This window comes from Terrapene carolina, unplaced genomic scaffold (assembly GCF_002925995.2).
Source record: "Terrapene carolina triunguis isolate 2854851 unplaced genomic scaffold, T_m_triunguis-2.0 Scaffold227, whole genome shotgun sequence".
In the NCBI taxonomy this organism is placed as follows: Eukaryota; Metazoa; Chordata; order Testudines; family Emydidae; genus Terrapene; species Terrapene triunguis.
Genome location: NW_020664578.1, coordinates 5,074,422 through 5,094,798, shown reverse-complemented (window position 1 = coordinate 5,094,798; position 20,377 = coordinate 5,074,422). Strand labels below are relative to the sequence as shown.

The 20,377-nt window shown below is 57.4% G+C and overlaps 1 protein-coding gene across 1 annotated transcript in view; it reads right to left on the bottom strand.

The window, feature by feature from the left end:
- Positions 1-20,129, bottom strand: part of CELF3 (CUGBP Elav-like family member 3) — a 39,039-nt gene extending 18,910 nt beyond the window's left edge. The window contains exons 1-2 of the mRNA XM_026656247.1: positions 19,985-20,129; positions 8,517-8,599 (exon numbers count right to left, since the gene is read on the bottom strand). Of these exons, the coding sequence (XP_026512032.1) occupies positions 8,517-8,599; positions 19,985-20,129 (228 nt within the window). The remainder of the gene's footprint in view (positions 1-8,516; positions 8,600-19,984) is intronic.
- Positions 20,130-20,377: the final 248 nt, after the last annotated feature.

Genomic DNA, 20,377 nt, shown 5'->3' with positions numbered 1-20,377 from the left:
GGGCCCTGATCTCGGTTACTCCGGGTCTGGGCAGCGCCCGGCACGACAGGGCCCTGATCTCGGTCACGGTTTATGACACCTGATGATAAACCCCTGAACAGAGACATGCAATGGGGTAATTGTTGCTATGCTGCCAAGACCATCCCCTCTGTAACTGGGGCAACTGGCTGAGCGACGGTTGCCATGGTAATAAATGCCATCCTAGGATGGAGCGCTTGGCACAGGAGACTCAGAGCCGGCGGCTGGGTTTGAGGAAGGGCTGGGCAGTTTCATGGGCGTTAGCTACAAACTCCCCGGCTCTCCCGCATCGGGGCGTGACCCCACCACTACTGGGGCCAGGGAGAAATTTGCTTCCCTTCGGCCCCCAACCCCATGCAGAACTGGCAAGCTGCCCAGGTGCATTGTGGGATCATGGGGGCATGGGCCACTGCCCGGGAATCCAGATTTGAGAACCTGACGCCCTCAGCCAGGAGGGGAAAATTCCCCGTTCCCTTATTAACCAGAGAGGAGAGCGCAATTATTGTACTGAGCAAGAACCCTCTAGCGAGCCCGTCACTGTTCGAAATGAAAACCCCCAAGGCGCTACATACCCCGAGGAGGGGAAATAAATTAGGGACTGGACCTTTGGGGGTTCCAGCTTTCAGCCCATCCCACCCGAGCCCCCAAAGGGATTGCACGGCTCCATACCGGATCCCACCCCAGCCCAAGGCACCATGTGCTCCCCTATGCTCCGTCATTGGCCTGGGAGCCCGCCGGTGCCGCTTGCAGGGAGGGGATCCTTGGGGTTTTCCCAGTCCCCTTGTTTGCACAGTGGTGTCTTGAGCAGGAACCGGACTCGTGGCCTGGAGGCAGACGGTTCTGAGCTGCTATGCACAAAAGCAGAGGCCCCAGTCACTGGGCGACCTCAGGAGCGGCCTCGCCAGCCTCTGAGTGAGGGTGGAGCTGGGTGGCTTGGCCTCCTTGCGGGGGCGGCTTTTGGCCAGCGCAGGCCGGGCGGAGGACGTGCCAGTGACTTGATCCCCCTGCCCCCCAGATCAGAAGGCAGCTGTCTAGGAGCTGCCTGTTCTAATCCCACCCTCCAAATCCCACCTGCCCCTCCCGCCTCGCCTGGGATTTACCACGCATAAATCCCGGGATTATCCAATCAAAGCTAAAGCTCCTTAGGTCCCGGCATGCAGCGCGAGCCCCGTGCCGGATGGCAGCGGTAACGCCGTCTGGCTGGTGGGTTCAGGGACCTGATCCGGGGGAGGGGCGAGTGGTTGCTCCAGGAGTGAGTGTTGCCAGGAGAGCTACAGCAAAGTGAACCAAGCTCAAGTGATCCCGGGGGAGGATCCCAGCAGATCCGCCTGGATCCTCAGCCCCAGTGAAGCTGAACCCAGACCCCAGATCCCAGGCCGCCCTTTGTCTGGAGACATGGTTCAGCGCTCGGGGTGAATTGTGGTGGGAATGGGAAGTGGTTAGCGCTGGCCGGGGAGAGGCGTCTGGGGTAGAAGAGCTGTGCAAACTTCCCTTGCCCCAGCTCGGCCGGTGCCCCTCAATCCCGACCCGCAGCCCCCCCCCATCCCCCCCCCCCCCCCCCCCCCAGCTCTGTCGGTGACTCTCAATCCTGACCCGCAGCCCTCTCCTATCCCAGCCCTAGGCTCCCCCTCCCCCAGCTCTGCTGGTGCCCCTCAATCCTGACCTGCAGCCCCCACTATCCCAGCCCTGGGCACCCCACCCACACAGCTCTGACAGTGCCCCTCAATCTTGACTTGCACCAGGGCAGGGAGGGGGCATGCGCCGGTTACAGGAATTGGCCATCGGGAAAACCCCAGTGCAGCACACCACCAGCCAGTGCATTAGTGGAAACAGAGCCAGGAACGAGCCCACGTGGCCCCAGCCCCCATCCCATAGCCGGGGAGGGGGCCAGCTGGGTGGGAGGTAGGAATGGGCGTGAGTTAAGGTCCCATGGCTCCCCCCATCACAAGCCAGCCATGCTGGGAGCTGCCTCCCACCCCGGATCCCACAGAGCTGTGGTGGGAAGGGGACCCTGAGCCGAGTGGGGGCTGGCCAGGTGGGGGGCTCAGGGGTTGCACGGGGAGAAGATGTGAGGAGTGAAGGCTAGGGGGGCATGTTAGGGAGTGGGAGGGCATCTGGGGGGCAGGATATTTTGGGACTTGGGGCCCCCAGAAGCTTCTGGGGTCAGAGGTCAGCAGGCTCAGGCTGTTGGGGAGGGGGTCAGAGCTGCCCCCTCTCCCTGGCCCAATTTCCTCCTAATAAGGGGGTCATCTGCTGCCCCCCCCCAGCTTGGCTGTGGGGGAGGGGAGCAGAGCCCCCTGTTCCCCATTAGAGTGAAGGAGCCCAGAACCAGTGATCGTGGGAGTTACAGATCCCTGTACATATCCTAGAGCAGGGGGCTGGGAGCCAGGACTCCTGGGTTCTATTCCCAGCTCTGAGGGGGGAGTGGGATCCAGTGGTTAGAGCAGGGGGAGCTGGGAGTCAAGAATCCTGGGAGTGGAACATGCTCAAATGAGACCGCCATGTACCTCCGCCCGGGCACAGGGCCCCCCGCGGCCGCCAGCCCTCCCCCCTCGGCGGCCACTCGAGAAGCAGACCTGGCCCCAGACACACGCACAGACTGGCTGGCGTCGCTGCTCCCAGATGTTGCGGGCGAGTTCCTCCCCGAAAGGCCCTGGGCTTTGTTAGCTCAGCCGCCCCCTGTCCCCGGCGCACCTGCCCCGCAGCCCATGTTTACCTGGCAACGAGTCATTATCTGCCTGCTGGTTACCTAGCTACCGGGCTCCTGGTGTCCATGCCCCGCCAGGAACAGAAGGGGCTATTTATAACCCAGCTGGGCACCCGCAGCCTCTCCAAACAAAAGGGAACCTGCCCGTGCCGGGTCCCTTCACCCACCGCTCCCATAGGCTGCGGTGACGGGCACATCTGCCACCCACGGCTCAGCTGAGCCAGGGCGCTGCCTAGCAGGTGGCACCAGGATATGGCAGTCTCTCAGGCAGGGATGCCAACCAGGGGGCCAGTCAGTGCCCAGGTGGGCTCGGGAGATGTGGACCCTCCAGCTATGATGTGGGCTGAGACCCAACAAACTCGAGTGGAAAGACTCAGCAAGACGCTCCTGGTCCCCAGAGCTCGGCCCTGGAGGGTTCCATCCGCTTGCCCGCATGTGCAAACGCACACGGATCCCCTGCACGCATGCACAAACACACACGCCTCCCCCGGCACATGCACACGCCTCTCCTGCCCTCCCACAAACGCACACGCGTGCACGTGCCCTCCCTCACAGACACACACACGCCCTGCAGGTGCCAGCACGCGCCTCCGCTCGTACGCAGGCGCAAAGGCACGCAGCATCCCTTTGCACACGTGTGCCGCACACGCGACCAGGCACCTGCATACACATCCCCACACCCCACACGCATACAGGTGCAAATGGTCATAAATGTACCCCTGCATGCATGTGCATCCTTACACGGGCACAGCTTGCTGGCACACATAGTGGTTATAGAGACCCCCCTGCAAGGACTGAAAATTCAAGGCCGTCCTCCCCCAGCCAGCACACAGCCTCTCACCTATGACACCCAGACCCGGGACCACCTGCCCTGGGAGAGGGGGCGGCGCCAAGCACCCTGACCTGCCCGGGCAACAGCTGCCGGGCCAAGGGGGGGGAGCTCCTTTAAATCAACCCAAGAGACAGAGAGCGAGACAGGAACAACAAAGCTGGAGCGATGGGGAAAGGGACAGGATGGAGAAGGGGTGGGGGATGGAAGAGGGGCAGGGGGGAAACAGCAGAGCAGACCCCTGCAAACGGACACACACACACACACACACACACACACATCCCACAGCCTTTACTAGGGAAAAGTGTGGCAGATGCACCACTGCGATCCTGTGGGTTAGAGGGCAGGGGGGAGGGTCTGGGAGGCAGGACTCCTGGGTTCCGTCTCCAGCTCTGGGAGGGGAGTGGAGTGGAGTCTAGTGGTGAAGGTGGGGAATGAAGGCAGGGGGTGGGGGGGTTGGGAGCCAGGATGCCAGGGTTCTATCTCTAGCTCTGGGAGGGGTGTAGGGTCTAGTGGGTAAAGCAGGGGGGCTGGGAGGCTGGACTCCTGGGTTCTGTCCCCAGCTCTGGGAGTGGAGTGAGGTCGAGGAATTATAGATGGAGGGAACGGGAGCCAGGACTCCTGGGTTCTACTCCTATTTCTGGCAGGTGAATGGCATCTAATGGTTAGAGTGGGGAGCTGGGAGTCAGGACTCCTGGGTTCTCTTCCCAGCCATGGGAAGGGAGAGGTGTCTAGTGGTTAGAGCGGGGTGTGTGTGTGTGTGTGGGGGGGGGCTCTAAGCACAGTATGCAGATGCCACCTTGATCCCTATCATTGTCCTGGATTCCTCCCCACTTGGTATTTCACAACCCCCCCCGCCAGGGTCTCGGCCTCCCTCCCCTCCCCCACAATAAGCTGAGGTCTGCAGGGGGAGAGCGACCCAGAAGCCTGGTGCATGGAGCCTAGAACTTGGGGTCTAGAGACGAGCAGTGACTCCAGGGTCTGTCTCGCCTCTGGGGTCGTCATTCACACCTGTGCAAAGCAGGTGTCCCGTTGCTCCCAATGTGCGGGGGGGGGGGGCATTTGGGCTGGGCACTGCTTTACACCCACTTTGTACACTCAAAATGATGGCACAAGAGGGCAAAGGGGGGCACAGTGCAGAGCCAAGATGCCAGTGTCTGGGGGGGGGGGGATTAAAAACCCACCATCTCTCTCCCTCCCTCAGGGACCCTACATTGTGGGGGCTGCTCCCTGGGGATCACGCCCTGCAGCGGGAGAGCGGCCACAGATGCACCAAGGGGAGCACCCTGTGATGGTCACCATCTCGGCTGAAACACCAGGGCCTGAGCTAGCACTAAGAGCAAGCTGCGTAGCTGGGGGGGTAACAACTCCCATCGCCTGTGGGTCAGCCCAGCGGGGACCCAACCGTGACATACAGTCACCCCAGGGTTCCGTATGCACACCTGCTATCAATGCTACGCACTAAACCGCCCCCACGTTCACCGAGACACACCCAGCGCCCCGGGCTAACAGACGCACCCTGAGAATCCAATCCCCGCCAGACACAGAAAACACAGACGCACACACACACGGAGCAGCTGTAAGATGTAGGCAAAAGACGCACACACGCTAAAAACACGCATGCGATCGCATGCCACGTGCCTTGATTCCCCATCGCCCTGCACCAGGTCCGGCCACTTACCCCAAATGGGTGTAACACATGGCGTTTCATGCCTATTTTGCACAGGTGCTAACACACGGGGCAGGGCAGTGTTGACTTAAAGTGTGTTATAACGGCTAAAAGCTACAGAGAACCGTGTCCATGCCTGACACACACAGTCACACACACACACACACCCAGGGAAACACACACCCGAAGGCTGCACTCCCAGCTCCATGGCTACACACTCCAATCCCAATCAGACACAGGCGCACGCGGCAATCCACCGGCACATAAAGGGCCGGGGAAGAAAAGCAGGTGGCGAAAGGGGGCGGAAAAAACAGAATAAAGGGAATCTCCGGAGACAAAGCCCCCGCTCTGCAGCATCTGCTCCCAACATTCAGAAGGGAGGAGGCAAGAAACAAAGTATCTGGCCCCCTCCCTCCCCAGGCAAAATACACTTGGATTCTGTGTTTGTGCGGCGGGGGGGATGAGGGGAAGCTAGTGGAGGGGGGGAGGACAAGCAGGAGATGTCGCCCTCTCTTTCGAGCGTGGCACAATGGGGTGGGAAGATGTGGAGGGAGCAAATCCGCCCCCGGTGGAGCTGGTGGCTTGGTGGGAGATGCCCGCGAGGGTTGCTATGGAGATGCCAGGCAGCCTCGCTCCTCCCAGCCTGGCGCCGTGGGTCCATCAGGCTTGTTTTTCCCACCCGGAGGCACGGAGGGGCGTTATTATTTGCCCTTGTTGTTCTTCGAGGGACGGGAGACCTTCCCCGGCCGCGCCCTGGGCATCCCGGGCACTTCCTCAGCCAGCTCCTGCTTCCCTGCTAGTCCCCCCTGCAGGGCGTTGCTCCCGGGCAGGGCTGGGGTCCCCGGTTCACCGCCCCCCATTCACGGAAGGGAGGAAATCTCAAGTCACGCTCTGTATGGAAACCGCCCCCCTCCTGGACATAGGGAGCCAGACTGGGGGGTCAGGCCTCCAGGGCGGGGGGAGACCTTCGGCCTTTGTGACTTTCCATCAATAAGCCAAGGCAACGCGGCCTGGACAGCTGAGGTCCTGGACCCGGCTGTAGACAGGCCAAGCCCCTTCACCATCGGGGGGTCCAAAGGAAGTCGGGGCTCTGCTCACTGCCTGCCTGGGGCTGGGGAGGGTCCCATACGGCTCCCTGGCTTCCCCAGGGGTTGGCAGTCCCTAGAAGGGTCGGCATCACACCCAGGAGAGGATCGAAAGCCCTGGGGCAAACTAGGCCTCAGTTCTGTCTTTGCCAGGCCCCCACCCCTGACATATTGGCACCTTGCCCAGCCTTTAGTGCACGGATCCTCATGCCGCTCTGTGGGGCAGGGAAGGGCTGTTCCCCCATTGTGCACAAGGGAGTGGTGGCCCAGAGAGGCCCAGATCCTCATTGGTGTTTAGAACCAAACTGCCATCCAGAGGCCCTAACAAAGGGACGGCGTCTGGGCCCCAACGGCTTAAAGGCCCTGGGACCGCATCCGGGCGGTGGCCGGCAGGATCAGTGGCAGATGCGGGGCAGTGGTGGGGAGTTAGACGCCTCAAGACCTTTGAGGATCGGGGCCCTGGGGACTTGCACCAGGCAGTCTGGGATTCAGGCCCCGCGGCCTCTGAGGTGTCTGACTCTGTTGATCTCTGAGTCACCCTGGGCCAGACACCCGGACTGGGAGACACCAGGCTAAAGATCTTTCCTGCAAGGACCCACCAGAGCCCCCAAGAGCTCAGCCCTGCCAAGGACCCCCGAGCATTGGATCCCCAGGGAGCTGGAGGAAGGAGGGGGACAAGCCGCAGCCCCAAAGGTTACTGCGGGAGGGAGCATGAGACCAGGCAGAAAAATGGAAATCCTGAGCAGTGCGGGGCACCTTCCTCTACCACCGATGCCATTGAGGGGGCTCCTTCGTGGATCAGCCAGGTCCCCGGTGTCTTTACGTCCCACTCGCTCCCCGGACACCCCAGGGAAACAGCAAGTCCTACAGGCTGGGCCTGTTCGGCAGGGAAGACAGGACACGTATTGCTACAGGACACGGAGGCGTGGAGCTCCCATTTGACAGCCGTCATATTAAAGTGATTGAGATCCGCCAAGCCCGCTCCTGGGCGCACATTTGTGTGTGGTCCATCAGCAGCAAATTTCCCATCAGTCAGAATCCTGACGCGTTTCCAGACGCGCCCGGCCCGGGCACACCAAGCTGGCGGAGGGCAGGGGGAAGCTGCGGACAGCCTCCTGATAATTCGCTGCACTGCTAGGTGCCCAAGCAAAGGGCCACGTCTCCGCACGAGCCCCCAGTCCCTGTTCAGGACTGGGGGTGGCCCCCCACTACCAGGAGTCAGGACAGTGGCCCCCCACTACCAGGAGTCAGGACAGCTCTGGAAGAGGAATGTGATACAGCTAGGCAGGGAAGCGACACTCCAGGACTCCTGGGTTCTATACTTGGCCTTGGGGGAGTTTGCTTTCACTGCTAGGTGTCACTGGTTCAAAGCCCTGCTCCGCGCAGACTAGCTGGCGGTGCTGTCAGCGGTTTGGTGGCCCCTGAGTGAAATGAGTTTGTTGGGCCTCAGCACCGGGCTCTGTCCCCTAGAAGTGGGGGTCCCTGGACTACTTCTGTGCCTGGGACCATGCACAGGACTTTGCTCTCTATGTCTGCCAACCCGGCACTCAAAATGCTCCAAAGCCCATTCAAACCGACTGGCAGAGCCCCAGGGCACAGACGCCCGCCTGGCACCATGACAGCACCCACCGGCCGGCACCCTGAAACTCCCAGCCGGCGACGCGCAGCCCTTTGAAGAAAGCAAGAGAGCCGGCCCCAAACTGCCTTTCCGTCAAGATTCAGGAGCTGGAAGCAAGTCACCTTGGGCGGAGGGCAATATGGGGGAGAGGCAGTGGCATGATCAGAGCTCCGACGACGCTGGCAGGCAACCAACGCCCGTGGGCGGGAGGGTGTCACCCCCCTCTCCTCCCATAGTCCTTTCCCTCCACCTCCCTCGCCTGAGCCAGGCAGAGCTGGTGCCCCCATGGGAAATCGATCCCTCCCCTCTCCCCACGCCAGTGACAGGGCCCAAACCGCCAACCCAGACTCCAATCAAACCCGTATCAGGCGCGTGCTGGGAGCTCACCGAGGAGATTTTATAGAGAGGGCCATCTGGTTATCGCAAATGCTAACGAACTGGGGGTGGGGGTGGGACATGACACACACAATAAAACCGGCGCTGGAGGTTCACGCTGACGTTTGGGCAGCTGTAGCCAGAGATAACAGAGAGACTCCCCTGTCCGACTCCCTCCCCCCCCCGCCCTCCTTTATCGCCCTGCAAGGACTCACCCCTGGGAGCGTTTTCTGCTCATGCAGCGCGCTCTGCGCCTTGAGGGCCGATTCCCGGGCGCAGTACGTCAGGAACGCGCATCCTGCAGGAGAGAGAAAGCAGAGGGGAAGGGTCACGGGCGCCTCGGATCCCTGCCCCCCAACACGACGGATCCCCCAATCCTCCCCCCACTTTAAAGGGCTCCTGGGATAAAGGGACAGTAGCGAGGGGGTGCTGGGCTCCCACGGGCCAAAGGGGGAACCGTGAACCCAACTTCCCAGGCTGGAAGATGGGGGGCTGGGACTGAGCCAAGCCCTAATGTGACAGCGAGGCTGGCAAGGCCCATACCAGCCCCATGTCTCCTCCTTTGGATTGGCTCAGTACAATGCATCTGCCTGGGGACGGGGGTTGGGATTTTCCCGGGGGGGTTGGAAGGGAAGGGGGAAAGAAAGGGGATAAGCCACTAGGCTGACATTCGGGAGATCTAGGATCAGTTCCCAGCTCTGCCACTGACTCCTGCATGCCCCTGGGCAAGTCTCTTCGGGCCAGATCCACAAAGGGGATTAGTGCCTAACTCCCATTGGTGTCCATGGGAGTTAGGTGCCTAATTCCCTTTGAGGATCTGGGCCTTCGTCTCTCTGAGCCTCAGTGCGCACAAAGGGGATAATACGAGTTCTTGTCTGTTTTGATTGCAAGCTCTCCGGGGCAGGGGCGGCCTCCCACTCTGTTTGTACAGCCCCCAGCGCCATGGGGCCTGGACTCGCTGGGGCTGCTACTATACAGGCCCGAGAGCTACAGAGCAAGGGGCTGACGGAGGAAGGAACTGAAAGGGACAAGCGGAAAAGACAGAGCGATGTCAGGGGGCCCATCAGAGCGCAGTAAGCGACGGACACGGATACTAGAGAGTCTGGGGGACCCTCCTCGGGCGCCTTGAAATGAAAGACAGGCTCTGCCCTACGGAGCTTACATAGCACGTTTCCCCAGTCACCACCCTTCTGCTGTCCATTTTTAATCCTTATTTCACAACAGAGAACATCCCGACTTTTGCTCTCCACCCTACTGCAGCTGCTATCGCAGTAGCGGATGTTCTCCTTCAAAGGCCCAGCTCCTGGATTCATGTGACTAGAGGAGAATCTTAGCTTTCATTTAAAACAAAAATCCCGGTAAGTTTCTAGCTCTCCTGGTTACCGCGGGTAACTTGAAAATGTGAGCCGGGAGCACCTGAAGAACCAGGAGACAAAGAACATAAGAACGGCCACACAGGGTCAGACCAATGGTCCATCTAGCCCAGTATCCTGTCTGCCGACAGGGGCCAGTGCCAGGTGCCCCAGAGGGAATGAATAGAACAGGTAATCATCCAGTGATCCTGTCGCCCATTCCCAGCTTCTGGCAGACAGAGACTAGGGACACCACCCCCGCCCATCCTGGCTAATAGCCATTGGTGGACCTATCCTCCATGAATTTATCTAGTTCTTTTTTGAACCCTGTTATAGTCTTGGCCTTCACAACATCCTCTGGCAAGGAGTTCCACAGGTTGACTGTGCGTTGTGTGAAGAAATACTTACTTTTGTTTGTTTTAAACCTGCTGCCTATTCATGTCATTGGGTGACCCCTAGTTCTTGTGTTATGAGAAGGAATAAATAACACTTCCTTATCTACTTTCTCCACACCCGTCATGATTTTATAGACCTCAATCATATCTCCCCTTAGTCGTCACTTTTCCACGCTGAAAAGTCCCAGTCTTATTAATCTATCCTCATACGGACGCCGTTCCATACCCCTAATCATTTTTTTGTTGCCCTTTTCTGAACCTTTTCCAATATATCTTTTTTGAGATGGGGCAACCACATCTGCACACAGTATTGAAGATGTGGGCGTACCAGGGATTTACAGAGAGGCAATATGATATTTTCTGTCTTATTATCTATCCCTTGCCTAATGATTCCCAACTTTCTGTTCGCTTTTTGGACTGTTGCTGCACATTGAAGTGGATGATTTCAGAGAACTATCCACACTGACTCCAAGATCTCTTTTTTGAGTGGTAACAGCTGATTTAGACCCCATCATTTTGTATGTAGCGTTGGGATTATGTTTTCCAATGTGCATTACTTTGCATTTATCAATACTGAATTTCATCTGCCATTTTGTTGCCCAGTCACCCAGTTTTGTAAGATCCTTTGTAACTCTCTCCAGTCTGCTTTGGACTTAACTGTCTTAGAATCATAGAAGGTTGGAAGGGACCTCAGGAGGTATCTAGTCCAACCCCCTGCTCAAAGCAGGACCAATTCCCAACTAAATCATCCCAGCCAGGGCTTTGTCAAGCCTGACTTTAAAAACGTCTAAGGAAGGAGATTCCACCACCTCCCTAGGTAACCCATTCCAGTGCTTCACCACCCTCCTAGTGAAAAAGTTTTTCCTAATATCCAACCCAAACCTCCCTCCACTGCAACTTGAGACCATTGCTCCTTGTTCTGTCATCTGGTACCACTGAGAACAGTCCAGATCCATCCTCTTTAGAACCCCCTTTCAGGTAGTTGAAAGCAGCTATCAAATCCCCCCTCATTCTTCTCTTCTGCAGACTAAACAATCCCAGTTCCCTCAGCCTCTCCTCATAAGTCATGTGCCCCAGCCCCGTAATCATTTTTGTTGCCCTCTGCTGGACTCTTTCCAATTTTTCCACATCCTTCTTGCAGTGTGGGGCCCAAAAGCTGTCCCCGGCTCTGGGTACTGAGCCTCGCTGAAAACTCGGCCATTTCTCTCTCTGGGCTCCCTGCCAGGGGCTCAGATACTGCGGGCCAGGGGGGACTTAATGATTGTGCCAGGCTCCATCCGCCTAGTCTGTGGGCACCTCACAGTCTTTACCATACTTATCCTTACAGCACCCCGCCCCCGGTGAGCCAGGGCAGGGCTCTTATCTCCATTGTACAGATGGGGAAACCGAGGCACGGCGAGGCCATGTAACTTGCCCAAGCTCACCCAGGGAGTCTGCAGCATTGCGGGGAGGCCAGGCTAGGGTCTCGCCCCGACCGCTGGCCCATCAGGGTCTATAATTACCCTGGCTTCTCTGCCCCTACCAGAGCTGTGGGCCATTCTACTTGTCAATGGAAAACAAGTTGACTGCTATCAACAAACTCAGCCCACTCCAGTCCCACAGTGTCAGAGTCACGGGGCCTTGCGCCCCCCCAGGAGATAAGCAGAGACAGCTTCATGGTTGATTTAACTCCCAGTGGAACCAAAAGTCCAAGGTGGCCTCCGAGGCTGAGCCCACGTTTTGGGCAGACAGGGACCACCGTGGGGATCGCCGGTCTCCTGCCATTGACCGGGGCTTCAGTGGAAAGCAGCAAACGCCAGAGTTCCGGAGCAAATTCTACGCTGAGCGGCAACGGTTGTGAATCCGGAGTCACACCACCGACGTAAGGGGCCATGCCGTTGACTCTAGTAGAGTCGCTCTGGATTTACACCAGAACTGAGATCAGAGTCTGGCCCGGGTGCCACTGATTCCAGTGACGTCCCTCTGGGTGGATCAGAAGCGCACTGGAGTCACTCCCGATTTAACTGAGAGCAGGGTTGGGGCCTGGCAAATCGGGGCTGGGGAGATTAAAATAGGATCAGCCCAAGGGCCCCCCCAACCCAGATCGCAGCCCTACTCCTGACAGCCCTCCCTCTCCAGTGCAGCCTCCCCCCGCAGCAACCGCTCCAGCGATCCAACCTGGCACTTTGTCCTAGCGCCTCCAAGCAGGATATTAATGTCTGTGCCCGCCTGGCTGTCTACCTGATTCTCACAGCGAGTGGCGCAGTCGGGACTGGGGCAGGGAAATCTGGGATGGCGGGTCTCAAACCCACCTTGCAGACATGAGGGTAATACAGCACCTGTGCACACCTCCCCCTTGCTGACGTGCGGGACAGGGGTCACAAGCCCCAGACCCTCCTGCTAATCCCTGTGCTAGCCCCTTCTTCCTGTTGATATCATAGCACTCTGTACGCCTGCATCCTCCCAAGACCCCTGCAGTGCTGGCCTTTTTCATGGGGGGGGGGGAAACTGAGGCACAGAGCTGGGACATGACTTGCCCCGAGGTGTCAAGGAGTTTGTTTACACAGCAAAGAAAACTAAAATGAGTCAGTGGAAGGGCTGGAAACAGTACCCAGCCCTCCCCTGCTTTAACCACTAGACCCCACTTCCCTTCCAGAGCTGGGACAGTGGAACCCCGGAGATCTGACTCCCAGGCCCTCTGCTCTAACCACTCATCTGCACGGCCTCCAGAGGAACACGGCTCCCACCAAGGAGAGACGCAGCAGGAACCCCCAGCAGGCAGAGCAATGAAATCCCCCTCTCAATGGAGAACAGGGTGTCCTGCATTATATCCAACTCTGATAAACCCTCTCAGCTCCTGGGGAGGCAGGGAAGATGGTGTGTCCAGGGCAGAGGGGAACTTCCAGGCCTGTGATGGGCTGAGTGGAGACCTGGCTGAGTTCTGGGAACAGAGCAGCAGATCCAGGGCACGGCCCCTGCAGGCCAAGCCGGGGTGGAGGTGGGAGGACAGAGGAAGCGCGGAGAGTTGTCAGAATCAGGTGGCTTGCATGCAATGAGTTTGGCAGGACTCAGCCCAGTTCCTGAGGAGATCAGGCATCTGCAGCACAACCCCCCCCCTGCAGCTGCCACTCTCTGGCCCGGAGCCAGCAGCCCCAGCAGTGGCGGCATGGATAGAATGGGCTAACCCCGCCTCAGCCCCCCAAATGCCCCCTCTGCGGGACTTAGCAGCATATCGGCAGGGAAAAGCTTGCCCTGGCGCTGCCCTGGTGTAGACAAGGCTCCATGTCTGGGCCTGTCCCACTGGTTCCGCGCCATGCACCAGCCAGGCCGCAGCCCAGACAGCCGTGCATTCTGCAGCGCATTCGGCAAGCAGCGGTCCTGCCCTGGGGCTGAGAGCCACTAAGGGCAGGGCCTGCCCACTTATACTGTCTGTACAGCTCCTAGCATAGGGGAATCTTGATTGGGGCCCCTATGCAGGGCTGGAATAGAAACAAAGAACAGCAACAGGTGGGCTAATGGGCCTTGTCATCCCTGACTACGGGTTCAACTCACTCGGCAATAACACGGCTTTCTCCAACACACACACGCACACACACACCCTCCTGCCTTGCTCTTCGGGCTCAGTGCAACACACCTAATAAACACAAATATCTTTCAGAAGCTCCTTTCCACCCCGGCTTGATCCACTTAACATTTTCCACTGGTAATAAAAGAAGAAAAAAAAAAAAGAAAGCTAAAAATATCTACCCCGCCCAGCGAGCGTGAATCGCCACAAAGGAGGAAGCCGGACGTTACTAAACAAACCCCAGGTTTTCCGATCGCTTGGGAAAAACACAGATTTTTAGGCAGGGGCCGTTAGGGTCAGCCGGTCGGATCTCTGGGGTGATCCCGGCCAAAGAGCCTCCCCCAGCATCTCTGGGATCAAGCCCATAACTTCTGGTCGAGCTACAGCTTGGCGAGTAGATAGCAAGCCAGTCCTGAGTTAAAAGCCTTCCAGTGAGGGAGAAGCCACCTCATCCCAAGGTGAGCTGTCCATGTGCCCCTTATTTCTAGGCTGTTTGTCTGGCTTCGCCTGCCAGCCGCTCCCTTTGGGGTTGCCTTTCGCTGCTAGATTAAAGAGCCGCCTACTCCAAAAGCCATCCAGACCCTGATCAAGCCTCCCCCTTCACCTTCTCTTGGATGACTCAATAGCCTGAGCTTCTCCAGTCTCTCCCACTGGCCGGGGTTCCAGACCCTGGGTTATTCCTGTAGATCTGGGCTGAATCCTCCCCAAAGACGTTACAGGCCTGGGTGGGCTGGGTCAGGTTACCAGGACACCTAAATCAGGGCTGGTTTCCTCAGGGTGCTCAGCGGCCGGTTGTTCCCACTGCCATGCTGAGTTTTGCTCTTGTGACAGTCTGGCCCGCCACTTAGACACCCGAGCTCTTCTGAAAGTCTGCGGGAGAGGGTCGCTCGGAAATCCGGCCCCTCGACCCGGGATTGCAAGTCATTTGGGGAACATGAATTAATTTGCCCAGTCATTTGGTGTTCGTCTCATCCTCATGTGACAGAACGGGAAACTGAGGCACAGAAAGGGACCTGACTTGCCCAAAGTCATGCTGGGCAAAAGCAGCAGAGCTGGAATCAGAACCCAGAAGTCCTGATTCCCAGGCCTCTGCTCTAGATGTCCCCCCAGATCCAAGAATAGAACCCAGGCGTCCTGAGTCCCAGTCCCCTGCGGTAACCACTAGACCCCACTCCCTCTTTTTATAAGAGCCACCTCCCTTCTTTCTTCCCACTCCCCCCCGTCAGCTCAGTCTCTCGCTGAACTAGCTGCTAGCGAGCTCAGAGCACGTGATGAGCGTGCGGGTCATGGTGCAGGAGCGTGCGTTGGCACTGGTGTGAGTGGCCTTGACTCGAGCTGCACATAGCGCTCGGGCAGGGCCTGGGGAGACCGGCTCTGTAAAATATTCATGAGCAAAATACGCTCTTTTTCTTCCTAGCTAGAGTCTGGAGACTAACCATCGCTCCCTGCCAGCAAGAGCGCTGCGGAGGGCAGTGAGGTGGAAAAGCAGTTTGGCTCCAGCCGGCCCTCCCGGAGGTGCCCCATTGCCAGCAGCCAGAGGAGTCGGTTCTCTTGCAGCCGCTCCTGATGGAAGCCGGGCACACGGCGGGGCCCAATCCCCAGCACTGCCCCCTTATCGCCTTGCCCTCCCGTTCACACCAGCTGGGGAGCCGAACCTGCCTGTGCATCAGTCTCACCTGGTCCGGGGTGGAACCGGGGTGCGCGTGTGTTGCTCCAATCCCCTGCTTGTACTGCCCAGCTGTAGCCATCTGATCCCCAGTCTCCCCTCCCCTGAGCCCTTCCCAGCCCGCCCTGGATCCAGTCTTACACCCACCCCCTTAGAGGGAAGCCGTATCCCCCTTGTACAGATGGGGAAACTGAGGCACAGGGTGAGTACGGGCCGGATCCTAATCCCCCGACTCACACCTGCATCCCAAGTCACCCCTCTGAGATCGGTGGGTGGCTCCCAGAGGAGCCCGTTCCTTGGCCAAGGAGGCAGAGCCAGACATTGCAGCCAGACCTCCTGCATCCCAGCGCCGCTGCCTTAGCCCCTAACGCCCCAGGACTGCTGCCCCCCTCCAGCACTGGCTAGCCCAGGGAGGTGTCCCAGCCCAGGGACCACAGAAGCCTCCCCCTGTCTTGCTAACAATCCACTAGAAACTTCCTCGGGACAGGGCGAGTCGCCTAGGGGTCACCACGGGGGGGAGGGGGGGCTGGACCCAGAGGCCGCCAGCACCAGTGGAGCCCCGCCTCCACTGCTGGAGCAGAAAGAAGCTCCCTGGCGGGTCACGATAGCAGACTCTTATCCTGAGCGGGAACGCGCGGAACGCCCGCCGAGCCATTTACACCCGGATCCCAGCCGGGGCAGGCTGTCCCGCCCCTGATTCCAGAGCTGGATTCCAGGGTCTGCCAGCCCCTCCACCCCCCGGGGGCCAGGGTACACAGAAACAAGAGAAATCCACCCCTGGGCACCAGGCCTGGCCCAAGACCTGGGCCCTAGTCGAGCCAGGGGCTTGGGCAGGCCCAGCGGTGAGCAGGCAGTGCCACGGAGCCACAGCTCTGTGACTGGGCCCCGTGGCTGGGTGCGTCCTGCTCTGGGGAAGGTCATTAAGGGGTTGCACGGGGAAGGGGCGGTGACCACCTCCCAGGCTGCTGGTCAGCGTTGCCCCTCGTGGAGACAGAACTCTGTGGGGGGGACGGACCCGATCCTGCCCTGGCCAGATGGTGCAGAGCCCGCATCACCTTCCTGCATGGGAGCCCCCAGAGGTGTGGGCCTGGGAGAGCTTGCCCCGTGGCATGGCTCCGTGCCAACGGGAAAGGGCCAGGCCCCTGGTTTGACAAGTGGGACCAAGCAGAGGGTAAAACCCTCTCTACTCAGGCTTGATTGTTCAGGGGAAGGGGGCTTCGCACCTCGTTATCCTGCAGTAACGCCCCCAGCCTGGCCCTGTACAGGACTCTGGACGCCCCAGCACACAACAGTATCTTCAGCCAGGGGCTGCCCAGGGCAGATCTGCCAGGGCCTAGCCAAGGAGGGTCAACGGCAACGGCAGCCGAATCCCAGGGCCCTGCTCCGGTAGAGGCCAAGAGCATGAATCCGGGTTTATCCTACGCTCCACCTGGGGCCCAATCCAGCGTGGGTGCTGAGCACTCTCAGCTCTCCCTGAAGTCAGGGTGTTCAGCATGGCACAGGATTGAACCCTCAGTGCCTGGCTCAGTGTGTCAGGGTGCTGAGCCCTTTGGCAAAGCTGGTGCCAGCAGTGGGTACTGGGCAACTGGAAATCTGCCCTGTAATCCGGCCAATAGTATCCAAGCCAAAACCCACTGAAGTCAATGGGAGTATAAGGATGCTGAGGCCTGGGACCTACGCATGCATTTGGGTCAAGCCTTTAACGATGACAACTTATATCCACTCAATTTGCAGCCTTTGCCTGACCAGCCGTCCCTCCCCCCCTCCGTCCTCTGAAGAGATGAGCATTTATGGAGGTTAAAATCATTCCCTGGTTTTTTTTAAAGTCCTCTTTTGAGAAACGGAGTTTCCCCCACTTGGGTTTTTGGCCCTAAATCCGGAGCGGGAGCGGTACCAAAAAAACAGTCGTTAAAAAATAATAATCAAACGCATTTATAGTTCACCCTCAAAACTGCTTCAGCTGGGCCGCCCGGATCTTTTGCATTCAGATTCCACTGCCGCTGGAAAGCCGGATTTCTCTCTTCCCTTCCCCGGCCATTTCAATGTACGTGGACAACAAAACCCCAGCCCAGCCCAGCAGCTGGGGTTACAGCAAAGCTTCCCAACCACCCGGACTATAATTATTTTGATCCTGCAAACTCTTGACTAGCAGGTGCAGTGCTGGCTAGCCTCTGGGCATCTCAGGAAGTGCTACACCTAGTTAGCTGCTGGACTGGGCCCTTAGCTGACGTAAACTCTGTGGAGACATGGACTTTGCTTTCATCCCAAAGCACCTAGCGTTGTCATTGCTACAGAAATAAAGAAGGGTCTGGTCCAGCGGCGCTCAACCTTTGCAGACGACTGTACCCCTTTCCGGGGTCTGATTTGTCTCGCGTACCCCCAAGTTTCACCTCACTTAAAAATGACTTGCTTACAAAACCAGGCATAAAAATACAGGCGTGTCACAGCCCCACTATTACCCAACAATGGCTGACTTTCTCCTTTGTACCAGAGAATTCTAAAATAAAGCAATTGGAATATAAATACGGTACTTACATTTCCGGGTCGAGAATACAGAGCAGTATAAACAAGCCACTGTCTGTATGAAATTTTAGTTGGTACTGACTTGGCTAGGGTTTATTATGTTGCCTGTTGTAAAACTAGGCAAATGTCTAGATGAGTTGATGTCCCCACCCGGAACAGCTCTGAGTACCACTGATCTAGTCCATAGGGTGCCGGTGATTGGAGTCAGAAACTCTTCATATTCCCATTGGCTCCCTCTCCTCCCAAAGACGCTCCATTTTGATTCCCTGAATTTGTCAGCTTCGCCAACCCCAATGGTGTATCTCAGCCCCCCCCGAGTTTCACTTGCGCTGGCGAGCCAGGGAAAACAACCAACGCTGAGTTTGTGTCACATTAGCCCACTTCCACCCTGCTACATCTTCCCCCGCTGGGACTGCCTGGAAATGGAAGCTTCTTTCACACCTTGAATAATTTAAACATCGTTGTTATGTAAGGAGGTTTGGCTGGTTTTTAAAGCACAAAACTCATGTCCTGGAGCATTCTCTGTTTTGCGGCTTGCATGTAAATCATTTGCATTTGTATTTGATAAAATAATTAGTCGCACCTAAGGGGACCCGCTTGGTTTAGTGAAAATCCGAGCGATTGTTTATCTGTGGTTTGTTTGTAACGTTCAAACCTTCCTGCCTTCCAGTCCTATAACCACGCTCACTCTCGGGGTTAGAACCGAAGTTTTAAACCCATAGCGCAATAAGAAGACCCAAGAGCCGGCTCTGAAGTCAGAGCCTGGTTGTTATTGTTGATGTTTTCCACATGTACCAGCTATAAAAATATGCTAAGGGCCAGATTCTCAGCGGAGCTGAATGGGCATAGCATCTAGTGAAGTCAGCGGCGCTACCCTGATTTACACCCGCGCTGGATCTTTCTCGCCTCAGTTTACAAAAATATCAGCCAATGTACTTGATTTATAAAGGGGTAAAATAAACCCCGTTTTCCTACACTTTGATCCCCTCTCTTTTTGTCACTGCTTGAAATCTGCCCTGAAACAGCAAACGATCCAACATTAAACTGTGACTAACCTTTGCCAGCCAGCCTCCATCCCTAGGGCTGAATCCAGCTCAAAATACCCTCCAACAAAGCCGGGTTTCCACAATTGCTTTCATTCCGGGCTTGTAAAAAGTGGAATGTTATCAAATTCCAGAAAATGATCTTATGCGGATCGCCTCCTTAGCTAACCCTGCCCTGCCTTCTCTTTTGTTTTCAGGAATATTCCCAGAGCAGATTTTTCACCGATGCCGTTCTTAACTTTATTCTGAATTAAGAAATTGGCCAGAGCCCTTGTTTAATTTGCCCCTGGACCTATTTCACACGCTGCCCCTTCTGCTTTTTAAAGACCACTTGCTCCCTCCCTAATACGGAGAAGTGTGTTTAAAAAAGAAGACCAGAAATGAACCAGCAGAGACAAATTTAGCTCTGACCTAGAGGCCTCAGGCTGAAGACAGGCCTCCTTTAGCAGGAGCGAAGGATATGCCATTTGGCAAGATCACGAGAAGGGGGCGGGCGGGGGGGCCAGACCCTCTGTTTATACAGGCGGAAAGGAATCAGGAGGGAACTGTCAAAGCCCAGCCTGGGGATTTGGGATCAGAACCTCGCAAGTTTTCCCTCTGCTTCCCCGGGCCCAGAGGGAAATATTCACGGGGTTTGGGACTCAGATGATAACTCAATCCCTGTGCTAAAAGGAGACTCAAAGGTGTCCAGGGGCAGAAGGAAATGGGGTCACAACCCCCTTCACCCACACAGGGCCTGACTCTCCCCCATGCAAAACTACCCCACTGGAGTCAGGGTGGGGTGGAGAAGAACTGTCCCTTCCCCCCCTCCAACCCGACTCCCTAAACCCACTGCACATCCAAACCCCCGGCCTCTATCCATGACGCCTCTTATCTGATTGTACCTTCTGCCATCTGTTACCATCTCGCTCTCGCTGCAAACAGCCTGGCCCCCACCCCCCTAAGCCCTGACATTTTAATATGCATGGCCATTTCGCACAGCCCCCACTTTCTCTGCCCTCCTGGCCACAGCTGATCTGATCTCCCCCGACATCCCCAAGTCTCCTTTTTCTCAGGCTGCTCTTGCTTTGTCATTTCATAGTCAGTTTTCTCTCCCCCCCCCCCATCCCATTGTTGGGAGCTCCTTTATTGTTCTAGCAGCCCGGGCCTGGCTCACTTACCTTTGTGCATGCCCGTGTATTTATCCTTAATCACTGTCAACTCGTAGATCTTCCCAAATTGCTCGAAGATGGGCTTCAGATCCTTCTCCTCCAAATTCCGTGGGATCTGCCCGATGAAAAGTTTAATGGCATCGGGTTCCTTCATTGGTCCAAAGGGGCGAATCTGGGGGCGAGCTTCGAATCGCCTACCCGGCCCCAGCGGAAGAAGCGAGAACACAATCCCAGCCCTAACTACGGTCCCAACACTGCCCAGCGGCGAACCAAACAAAGGGAGCAGAGGCTGGTTGGTGGCTCTGGATGCTTGAACCAGGATTCCCCAAATCTGTACAAAAAAAATGTGGGTTTTTGGCGGGGGTGGGAAATTCCTCCCTGTCGCCTCCTCGTTGTCTCTGA